The following is a 22,393-nucleotide window of genomic DNA, read 5'->3' on the forward strand; positions in this document are numbered from 1 at the left end:
TAGCATGATTTCGGCAAGAAGATTTGCAGAGTCGTTTAAAATGTCCTTATTGTATTTTGGAGGTCAGTAAATGACACAGCACAGCACAGTGACAGTTTGGGCGACTTCAAAGCTGTTAATCGATGTGGTAAATAGACATCGTTTACATTTAAAATTGTTTTCAAAAACAGTCGCCGTTCCTCCACCTTGGCCCGACGTCCTCGGAGCGTCCATGTAAGCACAGCCAGGCGGCAGCAATTCAATCATAGCGGTGGGCTCACCGGCGACATTCCGGGTCTCCGACAGGCAGAGGAAATCCAAGTTGTTAGAAAGGAAAAACTCCCTCAAAATTGACATTTTGTTTGTCAATGACCGCGCATTTAACAGCGCGATCCTTGTGGGAGCAGCAGGGTATGGGTCCGCCGTCCGGCGGTCTCAGGGAAGCTCCTTCAGAAGCCGGAGGTCTTTTTTACGTGGAAATGACTAATTATTAATTGTAGTTGAATGATAAATGAAAAAAAGAAAACTTAAACCGTAACCAGTCTAAGGTGGGTTTTGAACCCTTGCCTCCTGTTTACGGGTCCATGCTGCACTGCACTAGCCACAGTGGACTTTGCTATCATTGAAGTGTTATGAATTGTTATTAAAGTGTGTCTTGCTGAATGCCAGTGAATGTGTCATTGAAAATAAAATAAAATGCATTAAATAAAACATGTTTTAAATGAAGGATAATAAAAGATAACTTATAACAAATTAGCAATTGTAGATGAATAATAAATGAAAAAAAAAGTTGAACTGCAATCATTCTAGGGTGAGAATTGAATCCTCACACCAAACTCACCAGTCCTTTGCATTAACCATTGGTGCATTGTTGCCCTAGAAGATTCTGTGACATTGTATGTAATTGTAGTGAATAATTTAGTATAATACAGCTGAAAATATGAATAAAAATTGAAAAAAAATCATTTCACTTGCATTGCTCTTAACAAGCAGTCTTTAAACTCAATTTGCCTTCAATTAGTCCACGTGTAGGAGTGGAGTGGGGGAGCAGACGAAAGGGACATGCCTTGGGTGTTTAGTTTGCATTGAAGCCAACTTATGTCTGTACGTGTGAAACATATTTTACAAAAATAGCCCATCAGTGATTGGATACTGTCTTGCTAAGAAAAAATTAAAACAGAGGAAGAATAAACATTTATTTAATTGCCACCTGTGCCACAGCCGTTTCCTCAGCTCCCGCTTTCCTTGACCAAAGACTCTATTACTAAAATCGTAGAGGAGGTTTTGGACCAGCAACTTAAGCAGCAAGCGGCACCGAAAAGACGCATGAGCACCTGCTTGGCCTGTGGACAACCCAAGTCTCAGTTTGAGACGGACATCTCTACCGTTCACTTCTTTTATCAGCAAGGTACTTTTATTGCTCAAGAAAGGTGCACGCCAAGTATGTATACAATGTTCCTTGTAGTATGTTTTTTTCCCCCTCTTCTTCTCATGTTCATTCTTACATCTTTGTTTTTTTCTTTTCTTTTTTTTACAAACCTTCCCTACTCTTCTATCACACATCACACCTGACACTTTTCTCCACCTGTTCCAGCCTGCGTGCACACGCTTCTATACTTCTTTTCCACACTCTCCATTGCTCTGGACTATTGACCTTAAATACTTAAATATCTCCACCTTCTTGGTCTCTTCTCCCTGTAACCTCACTCTTCCACTTGGGTCCCTCCCATTCACACACAGATGCGCCGTCTTGCTACGACTAACCTATATTCCCCTCCTTTCCATGGCAATGGCATCTACAAACATCATAGTTCATGGAGATTTCTGTCTAACCTCATCTGTCATCCTGGCTATTACCATAGCAAACAAGAAGGGGCTCAGAGCTGATCCCTGATGTAGTCCCACTTCCACTTTAAACTCCTCCGTCACACCTACAGCACACCTCACCACTGTCTTACAGTCCTCATGCATGTCCTGCACCATTTGAACATACTTCTGTGCCACTCCAGACTTCCTCATACAAAACCACAGTTCCTCTCTGGGCACCCTGTCATAAGCTTTCTCCAGATCTACAAAGACACAATGCAGCTCCTTTCTCTATCAACATCCTCAAAGCAAATACTGCATCTGTGGTACTCTTTTTTGGCATGAAACCGTACTGCTGCTCACAAATGTTTACCTCTGCCCTCAGTCTAGCTTTAACTACTTTTTCCCATAGTTTCATTGTGTAGTTCATTAGCTTTATTCCTCTGTAGTTGCCACAACTCTGCACGTCTGCCTTGTTCTTAAAAATGGGCAACAGCACACTTCTCCTCCATTCCTCAGGCATTTTCTCACTATCATAGATCCTGTTGAAAGTCAGAAATTCTACTGCTACCTCTCCGAGACACTTCCATACCTCCACAGATATATCATCAGGACCAAGTGCCTTTCCACACTTCATCCTCTTCAATGCCCCTCTCACTTCGTCCTCACTAATCTTTGCTACTTCCTGGTCCACAACAGTCGCCTCTTCCACTCTTTGTTCTCTCTCATTTTCCTCATTCATCAAAGTACTCTTTCCATCTTCCCATCACACTACTGGCATCTATCAACACACTTCCATCCCTATCCTTTATTACCCTAACCTGTTGCACATCCTTCCCATCTCTGTCTCTTTGCCTTGCCAACCTGTATAGATCAGTCTCTCCCTCCTTACTATCACACCTAGCATACAAGTCATCGTAAGCCCCTTGTTTGGCTTTTGCCACTTCTACTTTCACCTTACGCTGCATTTCCCTGTACTCCTTTCTACTTTCTTCAGTCCTCTCAGTGTCACACTTTTTCTTAGCTAACCTCTTTCTCTTGATCCACTTCTGCACCTCCTCATTCCACCACCAAGTCTCCTTATCTCCTTTCCTTTCAGATGACACACCAAGGACTGTCCTACCTGCCTCCCTGATCACATTTGCTGTAGTTGTCCAGTTATCTGGAAGCACCTCCTGACCATCGAGAGCCTGTCTCAACTACTTCCTGAAAGTCATACAACACTCTTCTTTTTTCAGCTTCCACCATTTCGTCCTCTGCTCTGCCTTTCCAGTCTTTGTCTTCCTCACCACCAGAGTCATCCTACACACTACCATCCTATGCAGTCTGGCTACACTCTCACCTACCACTACTTTGCTGTCGCTGATCTCCTTCATATTACACCGTCTATACAAGATGTGTGTCTACCTGTGTACTCCTACCTCCACTCTTGTACTGTAGGTCACCCTATGTTCCTGCCTCTTCTGGAAGAAAATATTCATGACAGCCATTTCCATTCTTTTTGCAAAGTCAACCACCATATGTCCTTCTGCTTTCCTCTCCTGGATACTAAACTTTACCATCACCTCCTCATCACCTCTGTTTCCTGCACTAATGTGTCCATTGAAGTCTGCACCAATGACAAATTTCTCACTTCTAGGAATGCTTCTAGGACATTTGTTGAATGAGCCGAGTCGCCGTGCTGAAAATAAGAGCACCAAGACAGAAACAACACAATGAATTAATCAAGCAAGCACATGCACGCACACACACTTCCTCACACACAGGTGGTCATAATAAGAAGGGCATGAAATGATCCATCATCAGAGTGCACTCTCATGCTCCACTTCACAACATTGGCCCTCCCACCCACACACATAGTGCACACAATTTCAGATTAGAGCAAGGATAATTATGTCCTCTGAAGTGGAGAAAGGATAACGTACACTTGTTGCACAAAACAGCATTTGTGTATACTTGTAGCAAGGGCTATTGATTTGCTATTGCATGCTTTTAATGTGGCAAGAAATATGGGCAGATTACGTATTTGTACAACCCTTGTATCGTGGTTGCTGTTCCTAATGTACAGTTGCAATTGATGTGATCACAAAAAATGATTATGTGTTTGCTTTGCAGACAGAATCCATCACTAGCCGGGTTTACATGGATTCCGATTAGAATGAATCAGAACGGCCAAACTAAATGAAAATGCTCCATAAACACCTCAAACGGATGATGAAAAGGCTGAATCTAAATAAAATTTCATTCCGAATTACAGGGGTGGTATATTACTTTTGTCATTCCGAACAATCGTCACGTAAACAGCTCAGTCAGAATAGCCAGGCTGTGTTTGGTATGCGCATGCTCTGTCTTGACGTGAATACGTTGTGACGTTTCTGCACGTTAAAATGGCGCCGTCTTGCCAAGAGCTCGTATGTGAGGGGAGAACTTGTTTTCAAGTACTTGGAACTTGTTTTTCAACAAAAGTGTTAAAACTGCCACAATTACTGTGCTAAATGACGCAAGAACTCCATCTTAACAAATCATGTGATCTATGTTCGCGCATCTGACAGCTGAAGTGGGGCTGATCTGATTAAAGGAGCGGAGCATGTAAACGGCAGATCGGAATGGATAACGTCACATGTGAACAGGTGACCACAGATCTTCATTCGGAATGATTTTAATTGGAGTAACTAAAAAGGATCCATGTAAGCCCGTCACTGAAGCATAAAAGTTGCACCACACTAAGGAAGCACAGCATTGTCACTAACGTCTCAGCCTGCCAATGAACAACACAGGACACAAATGCAATATCATGTCAATTTTCAGTTGCTGTGCACCATTTACAACAGGAAAGGACAAATCAATAAAAGGACAAACACTTGTCAGAAAATTGAGCTGTGAGAGTCTGTTCAATTTTTTGGAACCCTTTAAAGGAACATAAGATTTGCTAAAAAACTAAGCAGCTATTCTGTGAAATGGTTAATTTCAACCCTTCCCTGAATGAATATTTTTGCATTAAGTTAAGTATCGGCATTTAAGTTAACTCTTTGACTGCCAAAAACGTTAAATAACGTTTAATAAAATCCTACGGAGGAGCACCAAAGACGTTAAAAGACGTTCACCAAGTTTTTTTTTTGGAAACGGGTGGAGGAAAGCCTTGGCCAGCTGTGCTGAAAGTATCAAGCAGATCTAGTTAGTATAATGACTATTTGTGGCCCCTAGATGGCAGCGATGACTCTCTTTGGACAAGATTGGGTAGGCGTCAGTAGAAGACGTGAGGCGGAGCTAGAGTGTTGAGGGGACAATGGCTGAGAAAGCGAAAATGGCGACCGGTGGCAAGCAGCTCACGCTTGATTGTTTTTTTCAAAGACGAGAAGCATCAACCAGTGCTAAAGAGCACATTGATGACGACGATGATGATGATGGTGACTCCGAGGTTGACGCCGAAGTTGGAAGCGTTGACGCGGCGGCTATGATCACGTCATAAAGCCTCACCGGCTAGCGATGCTAACGCCGGAAAACGTGGAGCACTTCTGCTCAGGCGGACGTTAAATCGGACGACGAAGAGTGCTCCGAGTCCAATGCATAGTCATCGGAGGAGTGGGTACAGTCTGATCACGGAGAAGACACTGGTTATGGACTACGATGCCACCATGAATGGAGCGGATAAGATGGATCAGAACATCTCTTACGACCCGGAATAAGAACTGAAGGACATGAGGAAGCCAGACGTAACACCACCGTAACATCACCGTATCATGACACTGAGAGTAGACTTGATGGCAACGTGGCCAAACACACACTGCAGTATATACTTGCTATTCCCCGGGAAAAAAAGCCAGCAAAAAAGTGTAGCGTCTGCAATCGCAGTGAAACTAATCTGTTGTGCAAATCCTGCTGCGTCCCCTTGCACGCAGGGGAGTGTTACAAAAGGAAAAACTGTATTTGAAACATCCACACAATTGTAAATAGTACCACGGTTGCACACATTTGTAAATAGTTTGCCAAATTGTTTTATCAAATTGTTACACTGTTGAATGTAAATAAACATATTTTGCTATCAAAAAACACTTTTTCATTGTTGGTGGTAGTGTTTTACAGAAGTAAAGCACTGTTTAGGCGTTTGTGGCATCATTCATGGGAAAAAAAAGGTGTCAAATTCACTAGAGTGCATGAAGTAATATCGTTTCAAAAAAAGCTTGATTTCTCCGTATTTTGTTTCAAAACAGAGCATTTGGGTGCAACTAACCATTTTCTGTTGTTGATTACTGAAAAACGGAATAAGGTAGAAACAAACTTTTTTTTCTGATGAAAGATGAGAGTTCAATCTTTCATTTGGTAGTATGTGTGTTTCCATAGTACAAAAACACAAAATTTTCTGTGGACCTTGAAAGATCAGTCAAAATGCTTAAATCGGCTGGCACTGACGGCATCCCTTTTCTGAAAACATCTGGCAGTCAAAGAGTTAAGCATTAGTGCCTGGCTGGTACGGTGGCCCTGAAGTGACAAAAGAGCTAGCAACAGTAATGAATGACACCTACCTGACTTGCTTTCTTTACATTTTCAATATCCTGGGCCTAGACTACTTTGTTTTTTGTTTTTTTGTTGTTGTTTTTTTTCTGGAGAGCTCAGTATTGTTCATTCGGTAATTTTACTGATTTGACATGTCAACATTGTGGACCTTGAAAGATCAGTCAAAATGCTTAAATCGGCTGGCACCCACGGCATCCCTTTTCTGAAAACGTCTGGCAGCCAAAGAGTTAAGTATCTGCCATTTTTTCACATATTCATTATAACGTATCGTGTGCTGTAAACACACAAAGAATAACATAGCTGCCAATAGAATTTAGAGGTTTCTGGGGTTGGTGAAAAGATTCTGATTTTGTAACCCTGTGGGGGATAGGCGGTGTCTGGTTAATGCTGGATTTTACTTTGTTTCATCTGACAATCAGTGGTACTTTACCTTTAACTTTCTTTCCTTTAACCCTTTCTCTGGTCTCTTTTTTATTTTTTTTGAATATTTTATTTAGATTTTTCAGCAATTTGTACAAACAACAATCCGGGTAAGGTATAAACATACAACCTTAACCCAACAAACAATACCCCCAAAGCAAAAATAAATAAATAAATCAGCATTTGACAATGATATGAGACAACATGTCAGTTATTTGAAGCAGTTATCCCACTAATATGGTCTAAATACGGTTGCCAAACATTAAAAAACATTGCATATTGTTTTCTTAGACAATAAGTATTTTTTTTCCAGGGGCACACAGCTGTTCATTTTACTAGAACATCTATCAAGAAAAGGAGGGGAGTCGGATTTCCATGTTATCGCAATGCATTTTTTGGCTACACATAAAGTAATCTTGAGAAACTTAAATTGTGCATTGTTAACAGAATGACTAATTGAGTTGAAATTCCCCAATAAACATATTTCAGGGTCCAGCGGAACAGTAATTTGTACAATCCTGGTTAAAATGGAGCAAATATCATGCCAGAAGGGCCTCACCTTGACACAATTCCAAGTACAATGTACAAAGGAGACAACCTCAATACCACATCTGAAACACAAGTCTGACAAAGTAGATTTAAAAGAATGCAGTTTTTCTGAGTGAGATACAACTGGTGTACAAAGTTATAATTTGTCAGTCTATATCAGGCATTGATGATAATATAAAAGCTGTTCTGGCACAAATCCGCCCATAAATGCTCATCAATTCAAAAACCGAGATCTGATTATTATTATGTAAACTTGGCTTTGGACTCCCAGTCTTCAACAAACGATACATTCTCGAAATAAACTTGAGTTGGTTCCCTTCATAACGAAATTATTCAATCTTATTCATAGCAGGTAAAATCAAATCAGGACCCAGCTAGTCCTCAAGAATGATCGTATTTGGAGATAACAGAAAAAAAGTCTGGGTGGACAAGCCATACCTACTCTTCAATTGTTCAAATGACATGAATTTCCCCTCTTCAAAACAATCCTCTAAATGCTTGATACCCTTCTGGTGCCACATATCCAAAATTTTATTGTCAAGAGTCATAGGAATGAGTTTGTTTTGTTTTAGTGGAGTTTTAGGTGACAGTCCCACTGTCAATCCAAGACTTTTGTGAACCTCATACTAAATATTTATTAATTGTCTTAGTATTGGTTTGTCTGTTGTGATGTTTACAGATTTTACATTGTGTTTATAAACAAAATCACAACCAAAATTTTTCTTTAAGGGACATTATCCAATCTGTGCCCAAGAAGGGGACCCATCGGCCTCGAAAAGGGATAGTATTAACCTCATATGTGCCGCTAGATAGTAGTGTCTGAAATTAGGAAGACGGAGACCCCCTAAACCATAGTCCCAGGTCAGTCTTGCCAACGATATCCGGGGTACCTTGCAATGCCATATAAATTGTCTGACATGACTATTCAAAATCTTGAAAAAAGATTGTGGTAATGGAATGGGTAGAGATTGAAATAGATACTGCAACCGTGGCTGCACATTCATTTTTATGCAATTGAGTCTTCCAATCAAAGTCAGAGACAGGCCCATCCACCTACGTAGATCCTCCTCAATTTTCGTAAGCAGCGGGACATAATTTAATTTATACAAATGTTTTAGGTTACTGTCTACGACTATTCCAAGATATTTCATACCATGAGCAGGCCATCCGAATGGAGTAGTACCTTTAAGTACAGAATAATCAAAGTCCGTCAGTGGAAGGATTTCAATCTTCTCCAAATTTACCTTATAACCTGAAATATTACCATACATGTTCAGTACAGTTTGCAATATGGAAAGAGAGTCGCCAGAGTCTTTAAGATATAAAATAATGTAATCCGCTAGGAGATCAATTTTGGGAACTGTTTGGCCCACTTTAAATCCCTTTATTTGGTTGTCTTGCCTAATTGTTTCAGCCAAGGGTTCAATTGCCTTCACTTAAAAAATTCAAAACAATTGGATGGAAACCTGACTAATGACAATACAGAGACCCACAAGGAATTACTGTGTCCCACAGCGGACATCAAAGGAGGAATTACGCCCTACAGCAAAGAAGCATTTCTTCAAAAGCTGTACAGCCATGGGGGACAAAAAACAATTTCGTTAACGAAATAAAATAAAAACATAACTGCTTTTTAAAAAATAAAAACTAACTATGAATATAGCAAAAATGTCCTTCGTTTTAGTTTTTGGTAATAAATTTAATGCATGAGCCTTTGGGAATGATTTTAAATGTGATTTTAAATAGATTTATTTTATATATTAATCGGAATAAGGACATTTGAAAGTGTGTCACACAAAAGTGACGTCATCTTGTAGCAGCCAATAGAAAAGCACATTCAGATGTCGTTGCTCCCATGGTGTTTTTTTAAATATTGCGCACAAGTAATACACATTAAAAAAAAGAAAAAGAAAACTAATACTGAAACTAGGCATTCATGAAATAACTAACACTAATAAAAACTAACAGAACCACCTTGAAAACAAATTAACACTAACTAAATTTAAAAACCAAAACTCAAAACGAAATAAAAACTAACTAAAATAAAAAAATACAAACCTATAATAACCCTGGTTCAGCCAAAAGTGAAGATTAAAGTATGGCCGATAAGTCATTTTTGTCCAATGGGAGCAGAGATTGTCGACGTGATTATGCAATATAGTCCACTTGAAAAAAGCACAGTGAACCGCACCAAACGTGAAAAAAAATCCGCTTTTGGTCCGGACCAAACAGGCGGACTTAAACGACTTTTCTGGTCTGAATACACCCATAGACGAATGGACGCTGCAATGAATTCTGTTCTCGCAAAATTACTCACTGTTTCCTTGTTAAATGTTGAACAGCGAGAGGCGCTTTGTGCATTTTTATCTGGTAAAGATAAATATTTTTTCCTAACAAGTTGATTCCGGCTTGTTGGGCATCTTATTTACACATAAATAAATGTAATTGATGACCACATTTTATAATGTTATTTGATAATGATTTTATAAACTAGATTTAATGTAGTTATTAAATACAAACAATAATAAGTAAACATAAATCCTAATTTCTGAATTACAGGATTCCCTGCTTTAGCCCACATTAGGAGAGGCCACCCAACACGGAAGGTTATGGAACCTGAGGTGCTGAGGGCTACTCCGATCAGAATTGGCCCAACATTTGGTGATAGAAGACGGAATTTTTCTTGTCCATTACGTCAGCAAATTCCCATTCAAATGAACGAAGGTGGCTGTCGCTTACGTCATCACGATCACGTGACCGGGATAATGGCGTTGCCCACAGTATGCTCTTATGTTGATACTTAATAGTTTTGTTTTTTTATAATTCAGGGAATAAGATGCCAAAGATATTTGCACATTTATTCTTTATACACAATGCCTAATCGAATACTGGAAAATTAGTTGTAAGTGGTATGTTCTTTGAAAGAAAGTAACATAATCCATTGCCCCACATCAGAGGCGTGCAAAGGGTGGGCAACGTCCCTATCCCACTGAGTTGCAAACGTTGCGGAACGTTGCGAAAGTAGCATTTCGGCAATGTTCGACAGCGTTCAAAATTGGTCGGAATATGTCGCATTTGTGTTCGCCGTTACTCGCAGTTGTCGCCATTATCCATTGTTTTGCCAACATGCGCATTTGCTCGTAATCCCGTCAGAATTCATCGTAATTTGTCATAAATGTGTCGGCAAAGAGGTCCCATTCATAAATTCACTCTGACGCCCATATACTACTGTGAGAGAGCGCTTGTGTTGAGGCAAAGTGCGTTCTGTTTGGAAAATTGCGGCTCTGCCTGGAACAGGACACGCATTGAAATCATATTTCAAAAACAGAAAGCTAGTTTGGAGACATGAAGTTGAACATATTTTCTAGTTTGTATTTCATGTTTTACTAGTGCTCAATGTGCAGCCCACCACAGGCAGAGCGGACAGTCAAGCAGGGTGATATTCCTCCAAAACGCAACAATATGTTGCCGCGCAGGCATATAGGCTCTATGAACATTAAAATATAAATGGCAACTGACTCTCTGAGAAAAAAAAGAAGGTCAAAATTATGACATATCATGTACTCTGTCATATTGGACGTTTTTGCGCAGCGCATCATCGCTGTGTCGTGATTCGCGCAGGCAACACAGCTCTGTTCATTTTGGAGTTATTTCCTCGTCTATATTGTGCTATAAAAATGCCTATTGCATCATCAAGTATTGACATAAAGCACTCCTACGGTTTCATATATTCTAACTTTGAGAAAGAAAGAAAAAACTGTCACAGGTGACACGCAGCAACTGGTCCGTTATGGTGGCATTTTGAATGAAAAGCGTGACTTGTCATCAAAATTTATGCATACATGATAATAACTATTATAACTAAATTCACAGTATTATTATTATTATTATTATTCCTGGATTGGCTGGCAACCAGTTCAGGGTGTACCCCGCCCACTGCCCGAAGCCAGCTAGGATAGGCTCCAGCACCTTTGTGAGGACAAGCGGTTAAGAAAATGGATGGATGGATTATTATTATTCACGCGCCGTGATGACTCCCGGCCGCCAGACACAAAATATTACGTCACTTTATGTAAACGAAAAACGCCCCCCAAAAAAACACGACTGATTGTCACCAACATTTATGAGTACATGTGCAGATGTGATAATCATAGTCTTGAAATATTAGAACAGAACTCGCAACATTTTTGCTAATATTCGAAAGTGTTATGCATTATTATTATTGTTATTGTCAGGCCTATACAGTATGTGCGCCAGCGCTTTCATCTTAAATATTATCAAAATTATCGCGAACTTTGTTCTAATATTTTTAGACTATGATTAACATATGTCTGCACATGTACTCATACATTTGGGTGACAATTAGTCAAAGTTTTCATTCATAATGCCACCGTAAAGACTGGTTGCGCATAATTGTCTGTGTCGCACTCCGCTCTAGTCACTTTTACAAATCTCTTTCCCCCCCTTTCTTTCTCCAAGGAAGAATATGAAAAATCTATTTAAATTATATGGCAATATACTTGACGACACCGTACCATTTTTATAGCACAAAATTAGACCAGGAAATAAGTCCAAAATGAACAGGGGTTGCTTGCACGCAAATGCGTCACGTTGATGACTGATTGGACAAAAATTGTCCAATAATTACATTTTCTAATAAAAAGGAAACGAAAAATAATAATTTTAATCTGTTGTGTGGGTCAATTTGACTAAAATTTTAGGTTATTTCGCGCATTGTCTCAAATGTCGCTTTTACATTGCAAACACGAAAACGACAACCTCATATTGTGCAAATTCAACATTCACAGCGTTCGGCAATGTTCCGCAGTTCGGTGGGATAGGGGATTTAATCTTTTTTTTTTTAATTCAGAGAATAAGATGCCAGAGATATTTGCATTTTTATTCTTTGTTCTTTCAATGCCTAACCGAATACTGGAAAATTTGTTATAAGTGGTATGTTCTTTGAAAGAAAGTAACAAAATCCATTGCCCCACATCAGAGGCGTGGAAAGGGTGGGCAACGCCCAACTGCCCCCCGCACCGACCCTCCACCCCCACTACTCATCCACAGAAAACAGCCTGTGTTTCTAGTGTTTGCACGCCCCTGCCTCTCATCCACAAATTCTAAACCCTGTTGGAATTCAATAAATTTAGGCTTGATGTAATACTGTACTGTAGTGGCAAAACTGGAGTAATATTGTTAAATAAAGTCACATAGGTTTCAAAATTTACCTGGATGACACCTCCTCCATGACCATGAGTTCCAGCTATGAAAGATGCTGGCAGCTGCAGCATCTTCGCTAACCAGTCTAACATCACCGTCTCCAGCTCTGTGCAAGCTGGGCTGGCAGCCTGAACATGCAAACAGACATAAAAGTGTTCAACACTGCGAATAAAAGATGAGTCTCAGGGGCAGCAATATTAAGTTTTTTTTTACCCAAGAGAATCCAATGCATCCAATGGCTCCACAGAGCATATCCGCCAACATTGCTGGGTAAGAGGAAGCTGCAGGGAAGTATGCATAGAAGTATGGACTCTGCCAGTGGGTTATCTGAAATTAAAAGAAACAATATCTTGATACGTCGTATTAATGCTATAAAAATGGTTATACTCCCTAGGTTTCTATATCTGTTTCAAAACATTCCTATATATTTGCCATCTACATATTTTATACAGTTAGATTATGTTATTAATTCATTTATTCTCCTCATATTTCCAAAATTAATTTACAAAAAGATAAAAAGGAAAGTGGTTTAGGTCGTCCCATACTTAAACACCGCTAATTTGAGGGCCCTTACTTTTTGGCAGTCAAATTCCAATATGGAAGACCAAAGTCATATTTACCCACTATGGGTGAAATTTGAATCCATATTGGCTTCAGGTACATCATTCATTACTCCGAAACCAGACTAAGTAAAATATTTCAATGTGTGTCTCCTTTGTGTCATAGATGTGGTACTGCTGAAGGCTCACTTGCACATTTGTTTTGGCTTTGCTGAATATTTTCTGGTCTGAAATATTTAAATGGTTTTCTAAACAATGTAAAATACTGGTTCAGTCGGATTGTAAACTGGCAATATTTGGTTGTTCTGACTTGACCAAGACCCTCCCCTTTCACCAAAAGCAGGTTCTCAAGATTGGTATGGTTGTAGCCAAGAAATTAATATTATTAAATTGGAAAACTCCACAAGCCCCATGCTTTAATACTGTAGATGGCTAAATGAAATGACACAGTATGCAAGGCTGGAGCGGATTCGTTTTGCTAAAAATTATTTAAGGGATAAATTTGTAAAAGTGTGGGAACCCTTTTTGACACTACTCGATTGCTAATTATGAACCACCAAATATTTCATTAACTAGTCACTAGTGTTATAAACTCTGCCGCTGTCTGTATACATTTGTCTACATTAATTTATTAATTTTTTTCACTTTGTGTGCAAATTTTTGAATATGACAATCCACCTGTTGTTTTTTTGTGTGTTTTTTATGCTTTTTGTTTTCATTTAGTTTTTGTTTGTTTCTTTCTTTCTTTTTGTTTTTGTTCTATTGTATAGGGGAAATTCTTAAATAAATATATATTTTTTAAAGAAACAATTTATGACTATCATGTCAATTATTTGGAAAATTGAGGCTCACAGATTCTATGAAACAAGAGGGTGTATCGTACCTTGAAGTACACACAAATCTCAAACAATGTACAATTTGGAGTAAGACCAAAATTTGGGTGAAAAAATATGGAATAACATTTTTAAAAATATATAATTGAGTTGTTGGCGTGAGCTTTCAGCATACATCAGTAGAACTGGATAGTGCTCTACTGTTGTGAGCTGGTGTTTGTGCCAGCCTTTGTTATCGAATACTGTATATGAAGATGACAAGAAAAATTACATTTATTATGAAATGAGGGGGCTGGTGCGCAAAATGAGAATAAATACTGTTTAAATTCTACATGTCTACATCACCCCAACTTCAATTACAGTATAGAGCAAATTTATTAGCCGTTCCAGTGAAAAAGTAGCTATTGGTGGTCCTTAAAGTCGATAGAGGTTGCTAAATGACATTGTTGCCTAATTTGCAGTATTGGCAATTTGCGTGTAATAGTAAAAGACGAAGAGAGAAGAATAACACTAGTCAGGTGTCCATCTAATTGTTTAGAATTCTTTAAGCAAATTTACTGAAAATGCGCAAAATGGACATGCAACTTATGCCCGTTTCCATCTGTTCTTCTTTTGCAAATATTGCATATATATCCGTTCAGTTTTATTTTCGCATTTCTTGAAAATTTTCATTAAAATGGGTAGATGGAAACCCAACTATTGTGGGAGAGGCAAAAAAGGGAGTAAAAAAGAACACCATAAAAAAGTCATTAGATTTGTCGCTAGTCGTTTTTGACCAAAAAAGACGCCAAGAGGCTATTTAGTGAGAAAGTTGCCAAGTTGGCAACACTGACCACTTCTCTCCTCATTTATTGTAAACACATACTTGTACGACATGTGAAAAGTTACTTGAACAATTCTTGTGCAGTTAATAAAGACTTTATGGTAATGGCAGGTAGGAATCTGGTACTAATTATACCAAGTATAATTGATGTAAATTGGAAATTTGTGAAGAACCTCTGCGCGAGATGCTGTGACTATCGCGAGACCTGCAGCGAGACTGGGAATACCCAACATGGCGGCGCCCTGCTGCTAAGATAGAACTAGCTCCATTTTGCTAAACCAAATCCAAATTTAACCACCGTGTAACTTGGCTTTTCTCTTTCCATACGGCAGATTTGGAATACCACTCAGCATGGAGGACCTCGAACATTTCATCGAAGGATACTTTTACAGCTGCGCGATAGAAGATCCTACCAACGAGAAAACTTCCAAGAAGAGAAAAAAATGACTCAGCGAAGGACACGAATGATCCAGCTACTACGGACGTCTCGGTCAGTGTGTGCTGGACTCCATAAACAAAAAAATAGATGTCCTCTGCCTCATCCGTGAGGACGTGTAGGAATTAAAGGTGAGTTTGGAATTCGTCGGCAAACAGGCAAGTGACATCCAACGAGATGATGCCAAGTTACGTTCTTCGCTCACGGCTGTTTCAGCCGAGTTGGAGACGATTAAAAAGGAGAATAAAACTTTAAAAGAAACGTTTCTGGATGTCCAATCCCGTAGCATGTGGGAGAATTTAATATTCTCAGGCATATCCGAGAACACCTCTGACAAAATCGTTAAAAATTCCTCAAATTCCTCAGACAGTAAATAATATCTCTCTTCACCGTGTACATCGGCTCGGAGCTCGTAGGGGCAACAAGCCCCATCCTATAATAGTATAAGTTGGATCATTTTAAACAGAAAGAATTGGTTAAAAGTAAAGCTCAAAGGGACCTCTTTCGGGATGAATGACCAAATCCCGATAGAGATTAATGAGCGGCGAAAGGTACTGTTTCCCATAATGAGACGGAAAAGGCAGGACGGCAAACGGACTACAATGGTCGCTGATAAGCTATACATCGAGTGTCCAACTATTCCGGAACTACAGCTCCACTCCCTGGCTGTTCTTATTGGCATTGGTGGAACTGAACTTTGTTTGATTATTAGATGTATACACATTTATTTGGTTATAAAACCTAAAATATTAATACTTATTATGTATAGGTTATATTACAATTATAATATTAATACATAACTATATCTAAAATATATTTAAACAAAAGGCTCTCGCTTAGATTACCATTTACTGGTGTATTGTCACATGTTTAATCCCCCACCAATTTCCTTCACATCCACCTCCCTCCCCGTTTTTTCATATTTACTTACACGTCACCTCTTCATTCACACAAATCACATAAACCACCTAACCACTCTGATTCCATCCTAAACAAGCGATTTACACAGATATACACACAGGACTGAGCTTATATTGTCTGTATGCATAAATTATTTCTGGTTTCCTGGAATGTGTGTGGCGCTCGCTCACAGGCAAAAATAATTTAAAAAAAATAGACCATCTCTTAAAATTAAAAGCAGACATTTGTCTCCTACAAGAAACCACCCTACAAAAATCTGAAGAAAAATGATTTACTGACAGAAATTTCAGTCAAGTGTACTCTGTTTCTTATAACAGTAGACAAAGAGGAGTCTGTATACTTATACCTAAGAATTTATTACAAACCCAATTCCCAAAAAGTTGGGACACTATACAAATTGTGAATAAAAACTGAATGCAATTATGTGGAAGTGCCAAATTTTAATATCTTATTCAGAATAGAACATAGAAAACAGGTCAAAAGTTTAAACTTAGAAAATGTATCATTATAAAGGAAAACTATGTTGATTTTTAATTCCATGGTGTCAACAAATATTAAAAAAAAAAGTTGGGACAAGGCCATTATCACCACTGTGAGGCATCCCCTCTTCTTCTTACAACAGTCTGCAAACGTCTGGAGATCGAGGAGACAAGTTTCTCAAGTTTAGAAATAGGAATGCTGTCCCATTCGTGTCTAACACGCGTCTCTCTAACTGTTCAACTGTCTTGGGCTTTCTTTGTCGCACCTTCCCCTTTATGATGCGCCAAATGTGCTCTATAAGTGAAAGCAGTACACTGCAGGCTGCCCATTTCAATACCTGGATCCTTTTCCTACGCAGCCGATGTTGTAATTGGTGCTGCATGTGGTCTGGCATTATCGTGTTGAGAAATGCAAGATCTTCTCTGAAAGTGATGATGCCTGGATGGGAGCATATGTTGTTCTCAAATCTGAATATACCTTTCTGCGTTGGCAATGCCTTTTCAGATGTGGAAGCTGCCCATGCCACACGCACTCATGCAACCCTATACAATCACAGATGCAGGCTTATAAACTGAGTGCTAATAACAACTTGGTTTGTCCTTGTCCTCTTTAGTCAGTATGATATAGCGCCCCAGGTTTCCACAAAGAACTTCTAATCGTGATTCGTCTGACCACAAAACAGATTTCTACTTTGCCACACTCCATTTTAAATAACCCCTGGCCCAGAGAAATGCCTGCGCTTCTTGGTCTGCTTCTTCTTTGTACTGTAGAGTTTAATCTGGCAACGGCGGCTGGCACGGTGGATTGTGTAAGTATTGCTGTGCCCTTTCTGTGATTTCCATTACCATAAGCATTCCTGTTTGCGGTGCAGTGCCGGTTAAGTACCCGAAGATCATGGGCATCCAGTATGATTTTTTGGCCTTGACCCTTACACACAGAGATTGTTCCAGATTCTCTGAATCTTTTGATGATGTAATGCACTGTAGATGATGATTACTTCAACCTTTTTGCAATTTTTCGCTGGTAAACACCTTTCTGATATTTCGGTTCGAAGGTTGAGGTTCGAAGGTGTATAGCGGCCTAAGTGGCAAAAGCTAACGCTGTTAGCTTCACCACTGGATATATGGAGCTTAGACCATCGTCCGCTGTCATTAAAAGGATAGTTCAGATTTTTGGACATGAATCTGTATGGCATCCTCACCTACAGTGGTGTGTAATCAGCACTGACTTGCCGCTGACAGCGTCCTGTGAACCGAGATCTGGTCCGGTTTTGGTCGAGATGAAAGTAGTCCGGCTAGTTGGCTGGGGTCACGGAAATAAAGCATTTTTTCTTAAAAACATAAAATAATGTAAGCTACATACCGGCCAGCCCCGGTCCCTATCCCCCGTAAATAGCGTTCCACTATACTATTTTATTCTAAGGCTGGATGACTAGCCAAAAGTTTATTGTCGATTCGATTATTTTGTGGCTGCTTACCCAGGTGACAACAGATAGGACGCTGTGTGTGACGTAGTCCATCCCCGAAGCCGATGTGGCACATATTTCAACCCATCAGGCCAAATTTGAAGAAGGTTCACATTTGTCAACTTTGGTGAATATACGTATTTTCGCCGCACCATGTCCCCCCACTGCTCCAAACGTTTCTTTGGCGCCGCCCCACACACTAACCTGTCCGCGCTAAATTGTCTATATATAATCACGCCCCCTGCTTTTGGTGACTTGTTGTGAATGTAAATCTGATGTTAGTAGATTGTTTTCTTCTTGTGTGGCAGCCTGGCAGGTTATTTAACATGGGATTTTGAAGTTGCCATCATATTTTCGGACCAAAAGCACCATTTCGGATGGTCCTGGTCCAGAATTATTTCCCGGAATGGCGTTCCAGACCGTTCCGGCACACTTTCACCCCTGCCTGCATAACAATATTTGACAAAAAGAATAGTGTTCAAGAATAAAGTGTTCAACGTGAAGGGATGAATGGGCCGAAGGCTACGATCACATCATCAATAAATGAATAATCGTTTTATTAATAGTGAAAATTATTATTTTCTCATAATCGTCCAGCCCTACTGTATTCTGTAGGAACATAAAACAAACTACACATTACTATACAGTACTGTATAATGCATCAACAAAAGAGAATAATAGGGGAAAACGTTACCCCAGGCATTATGACTCGTTCCACATCCTTCATTATCTCCTCATAGTTCTCTGGTTCCAGTGGGGCCTCAGTGGGGATTAAGGATTGTAAATAACCTGGCTCTACATCTGGATAGACTGGTCGCTGCTCCAGATTCTCCAAATAGTCGGCTACAAAGTCGACCATCTCCTTTCCTCGACGTCGGAACTCCGCTGCATTCATAGTGTGAACTGTTTGACGAAGACAGCAGAAAATTACGAAAGCATTTTTCATTGTAATATATGAAGTATCCACTGCATTTTTTAAAGCAGTAGTACTTACTTTTAATACATTTTCTAATCACTAAGTTTGTTGTTTAGTACAAATTGGTCACAATATTAGGTTACACCTGCACAAGCGCTGTATTACAATTTTTCTCTGTTGGTTTGGCTTTTTTCTTGAAACAGAAATTACACTTAAAACTATAAGATTTGGCCAAACAGTCTTACAGTTTTGCACAATAACACAGCTCTCTAGTGTAGTGAACATCGTCCGGTTGGTAATTTTTGCAACCTTATTGAAGACAAAATAACTTTTTTTTAAATAAATTTTTTGTCGGAATCTCCTAAAGCTCCTCCACAGATGACCATATCCCAGTTCTGTAATGTGGAATTCTTCAGAAGATCCCACAAAAGATAACAAAGAAGAAAAACAACAACCTTAGTGTCTTCTTTTAAACAGAACAATGAACTATTAAATGTTATGTTTGCCATAGCAAAATGTTGACACTAACCTTTACTGTGACTGTGTTTCACGTGTGTGTGAATTTCCTCACGAGGGTTAGGATTTCATCAGTGCACGGAGATATCAGTTGTTATATCCATAAATAAATAAAACAATAAAAAAGTAAAAATAAAAAAACGAGATTCCTAAAAATAAATCTCAAAATAAATGTTGAAATAAATATATACATATAATTAAATAATCAATCAATCAATAAAAACGCTCTGCAATCACATTTATTTATTTCATGCTGCAGACACTCTGTCAGGATGAAATGTTTTCCAAATGAGGGGGCGGTCCAAAGTGTGTCTTGGGTTGGGCTCCACTGTTGCAAATTGCCTAGAGTGAGCGGGTCGGCAAACAAGGAAGTCTTGCCGGCTTGCATGGAGAGTTCCAGCAATGGACGACTTGTCCACTGTCACCACAACTTGCGTCTTGTGTTTCTCGACAACAGGTCGTAGTGACAGTGGACAAGAGAGTTGTCCATTGCTGGAGCTCTCCATAAAAGCCGGCGAGACTTCCTTGTTTGCCGACCCGCTCACTCAACCATTGAAGCCAAGCCTCATTTGAATCACATTTCAACCTGAGAGAGCGTCTGCAGCATGAAATAGATAAATGTGAGAGCAGAGTATTTTTATTTGTTGATATATATATATATATATATATATATATATATATATATATATATATATATATATATATATATATATATATATATATATAATTTAAATGTTAATACAATAGCAATAATAATAGTGATAATATTAATAATAAAAATAATTAGCTGTGAGTTAAAAGTGAAAGTCTATATTATATAGACTTTCACTTTTAACTCCAAGACATAATTGATTTTTCCAAAAGTCACTGCATACCAAACGGTATGATTCAATTCAATATGCAATGACTTTAAAAAAAAAAATCAAATATGTCTTGGATTTCAAAGTGAAAGTGTATATTATTCACAGCTAATTATTATTATTATTGTATTATCATTTAAGTTATTATTATTCAATGTATGCCAGTGGCATATAACTGTTCTTCAATTGGATGGCAAAAGGTAAAACCAACCTGTGTGTATCCGTCTGTAGCCATTCATACAACAGAGAAAGTCTTACCTGCAACTGTATCAGCTTTGTGTTCAACTATAAAAATGTGCATTTCAAATCCTCTCTTCTAGGTGAATTAAACAGATCCATTATGATGAAATTTGATCAACATGACATAAGTAATTGTTAACATCAGAAACAGTAGAGAATTGTACGTAACTAGACAAAGTGCAATTTCTGCAGAAACTACGTGGGAATTCTGAATAGCTGAATGCTAATAGCTGAATGCTAATATTAGAATGCATGTGGGATGCTTTATTATAACAATAATGTTAAATTACATTGGAAAAAAATGGGTATTTAAGCTGCTGAACTCAGAAAATAGAATTTTGAATTGCTACTGCCACCTGTGGCCAAAAGAATGAAACTACACACTCCTTTTTATATTTATTAATATAGAAAAACACTTAATGTCAAAAGACATTTAGTAAAATAGATGTTAAATTATTGGATTAAATTGGTTCAGAAATGAGAAAAAAATGTGTTCCAAGTGGGAATCAAACCCTGACCTTCGACATGCCAGTCATTTGCATTAACAAGTGCGCTACTCTGGATATGGAAGTGTCTGTGACATTGTATGTAATTGTTTTGAGTAATCAAGTGTAATAAGAAAAAAATTATTAATATTGAGAAAAAAGTTAATGTCTAATGCGTTAGTATTCCCACAATTCTTTGCATGAATGTGGAAAGCATTTTTTGAACAAACTTTTTTTAATGTGCACAAGTGACACAATAATGTGAAAACTCAACACGTAGTTTTGAAAAATTCTATTCTGATCTGAGAACCAAAGCAACTGAGAAAAAAATTGAATATAAGGAGACAATCTGTCTGTACAGGATGTGCATCTTGGAAAATAACTTCTTTTTTTTGTCACACTTCTCACCTTAGCTATAATTACAGGGTTCATTCATGTGTCCATAACCTGCCTACTATGCCTATTTCATTACCATAAAAAAAAATTAAACAAAATATTTATACATGCAACTGTACATTAGGGATAGGAACCACAATACAAAGGGGTGTAAAAATACATAATTTGTCCATATTATTCTACCATTTTAAAAGCATGCAAATGAATAATAGCCCTTGCTCTAGACTAATGCTTTATTGTGCAACAAGTGTACTTCACCCTTTCTCCACTTCAGAGGCCATCATTATCCTTACACTAATCTGAAATAGGATTACAAGTGTATGTGTGCGCGTGTGTTTGTGTTTGCGTGCCTTTAGATGTGTGTGTGTGTGTGTGTGTGTGTGTGTGTGTGTGTGTGTGTGCGCGCGTGTATTGCGTGTGTATGTGTACTCACATTTCCAGCACCAAAAGCAAGAAAAATGGTATGTCGTGTTTCTCTTCCTCGCCTTTTGTTGCTCAAAACCAGACAAATGTATAGCTTGCCTTGAGTGTGTTTACAAGTAGCTGTGTGGGTGTATACAGGGCAAGACACATTCTCTTCTTTTATCTCGCCACTATCCACTCCCACCTCACCAACCCGCAGTAGGCTAGCCAATAGGTGAAGGGCTCCCATGTAAAAAAAGAAAAAAAAGAAAAAACAGAATCACAAGCAGATCCTGAACGCTGCGTCATAGTTGACCTTTAACAGACATCCTTTAGTGCACATTCAACCATGCATTCTTAGCAAACAGCAGTTAAATGCAACAAACAGATTTAAAAAACAGTTAAATAAAACAATGTCATCTGCAGATAATGATGACATTTTATGGTTCTTTTATATGTTTAACAACAGGATATGAAAATTATGTTTCAGCGTTTTACTCTTTAAAGGGCATTCATTGAACTATTGTGAACTATTGTTATGGGCGATTTTTATACTTAACCAGTTAAC

General features: G+C 38.7%; 1 protein-coding gene across 1 annotated transcript in view; it reads right to left on the reverse strand.

Moving 5' to 3' along the window:
* Window positions 1–22,014, reverse strand: part of ddc (dopa decarboxylase) — an 82,373-nt gene extending 60,359 nt beyond the window's left edge. The window contains exons 1-4 of the mRNA XM_077576412.1: window positions 21,857–22,014; window positions 18,705–18,913; window positions 12,706–12,819; window positions 12,501–12,620 (exon numbers count right to left, since the gene is read on the reverse strand). Of these exons, the coding sequence (XP_077432538.1) occupies window positions 12,501–12,620; window positions 12,706–12,819; window positions 18,705–18,905 (435 nt within the window). The 5' untranslated portion in view covers window positions 18,906–18,913; window positions 21,857–22,014. The remainder of the gene's footprint in view (window positions 1–12,500; window positions 12,621–12,705; window positions 12,820–18,704; window positions 18,914–21,856) is intronic.
* Window positions 22,015–22,393: the final 379 nt, after the last annotated feature.

Source organism: Vanacampus margaritifer, chromosome 9 (assembly GCF_051991255.1).
Source record: "Vanacampus margaritifer isolate UIUO_Vmar chromosome 9, RoL_Vmar_1.0, whole genome shotgun sequence".
Classification (NCBI taxonomy): domain Eukaryota; kingdom Metazoa; phylum Chordata; class Actinopteri; order Syngnathiformes; family Syngnathidae; genus Vanacampus; species Vanacampus margaritifer.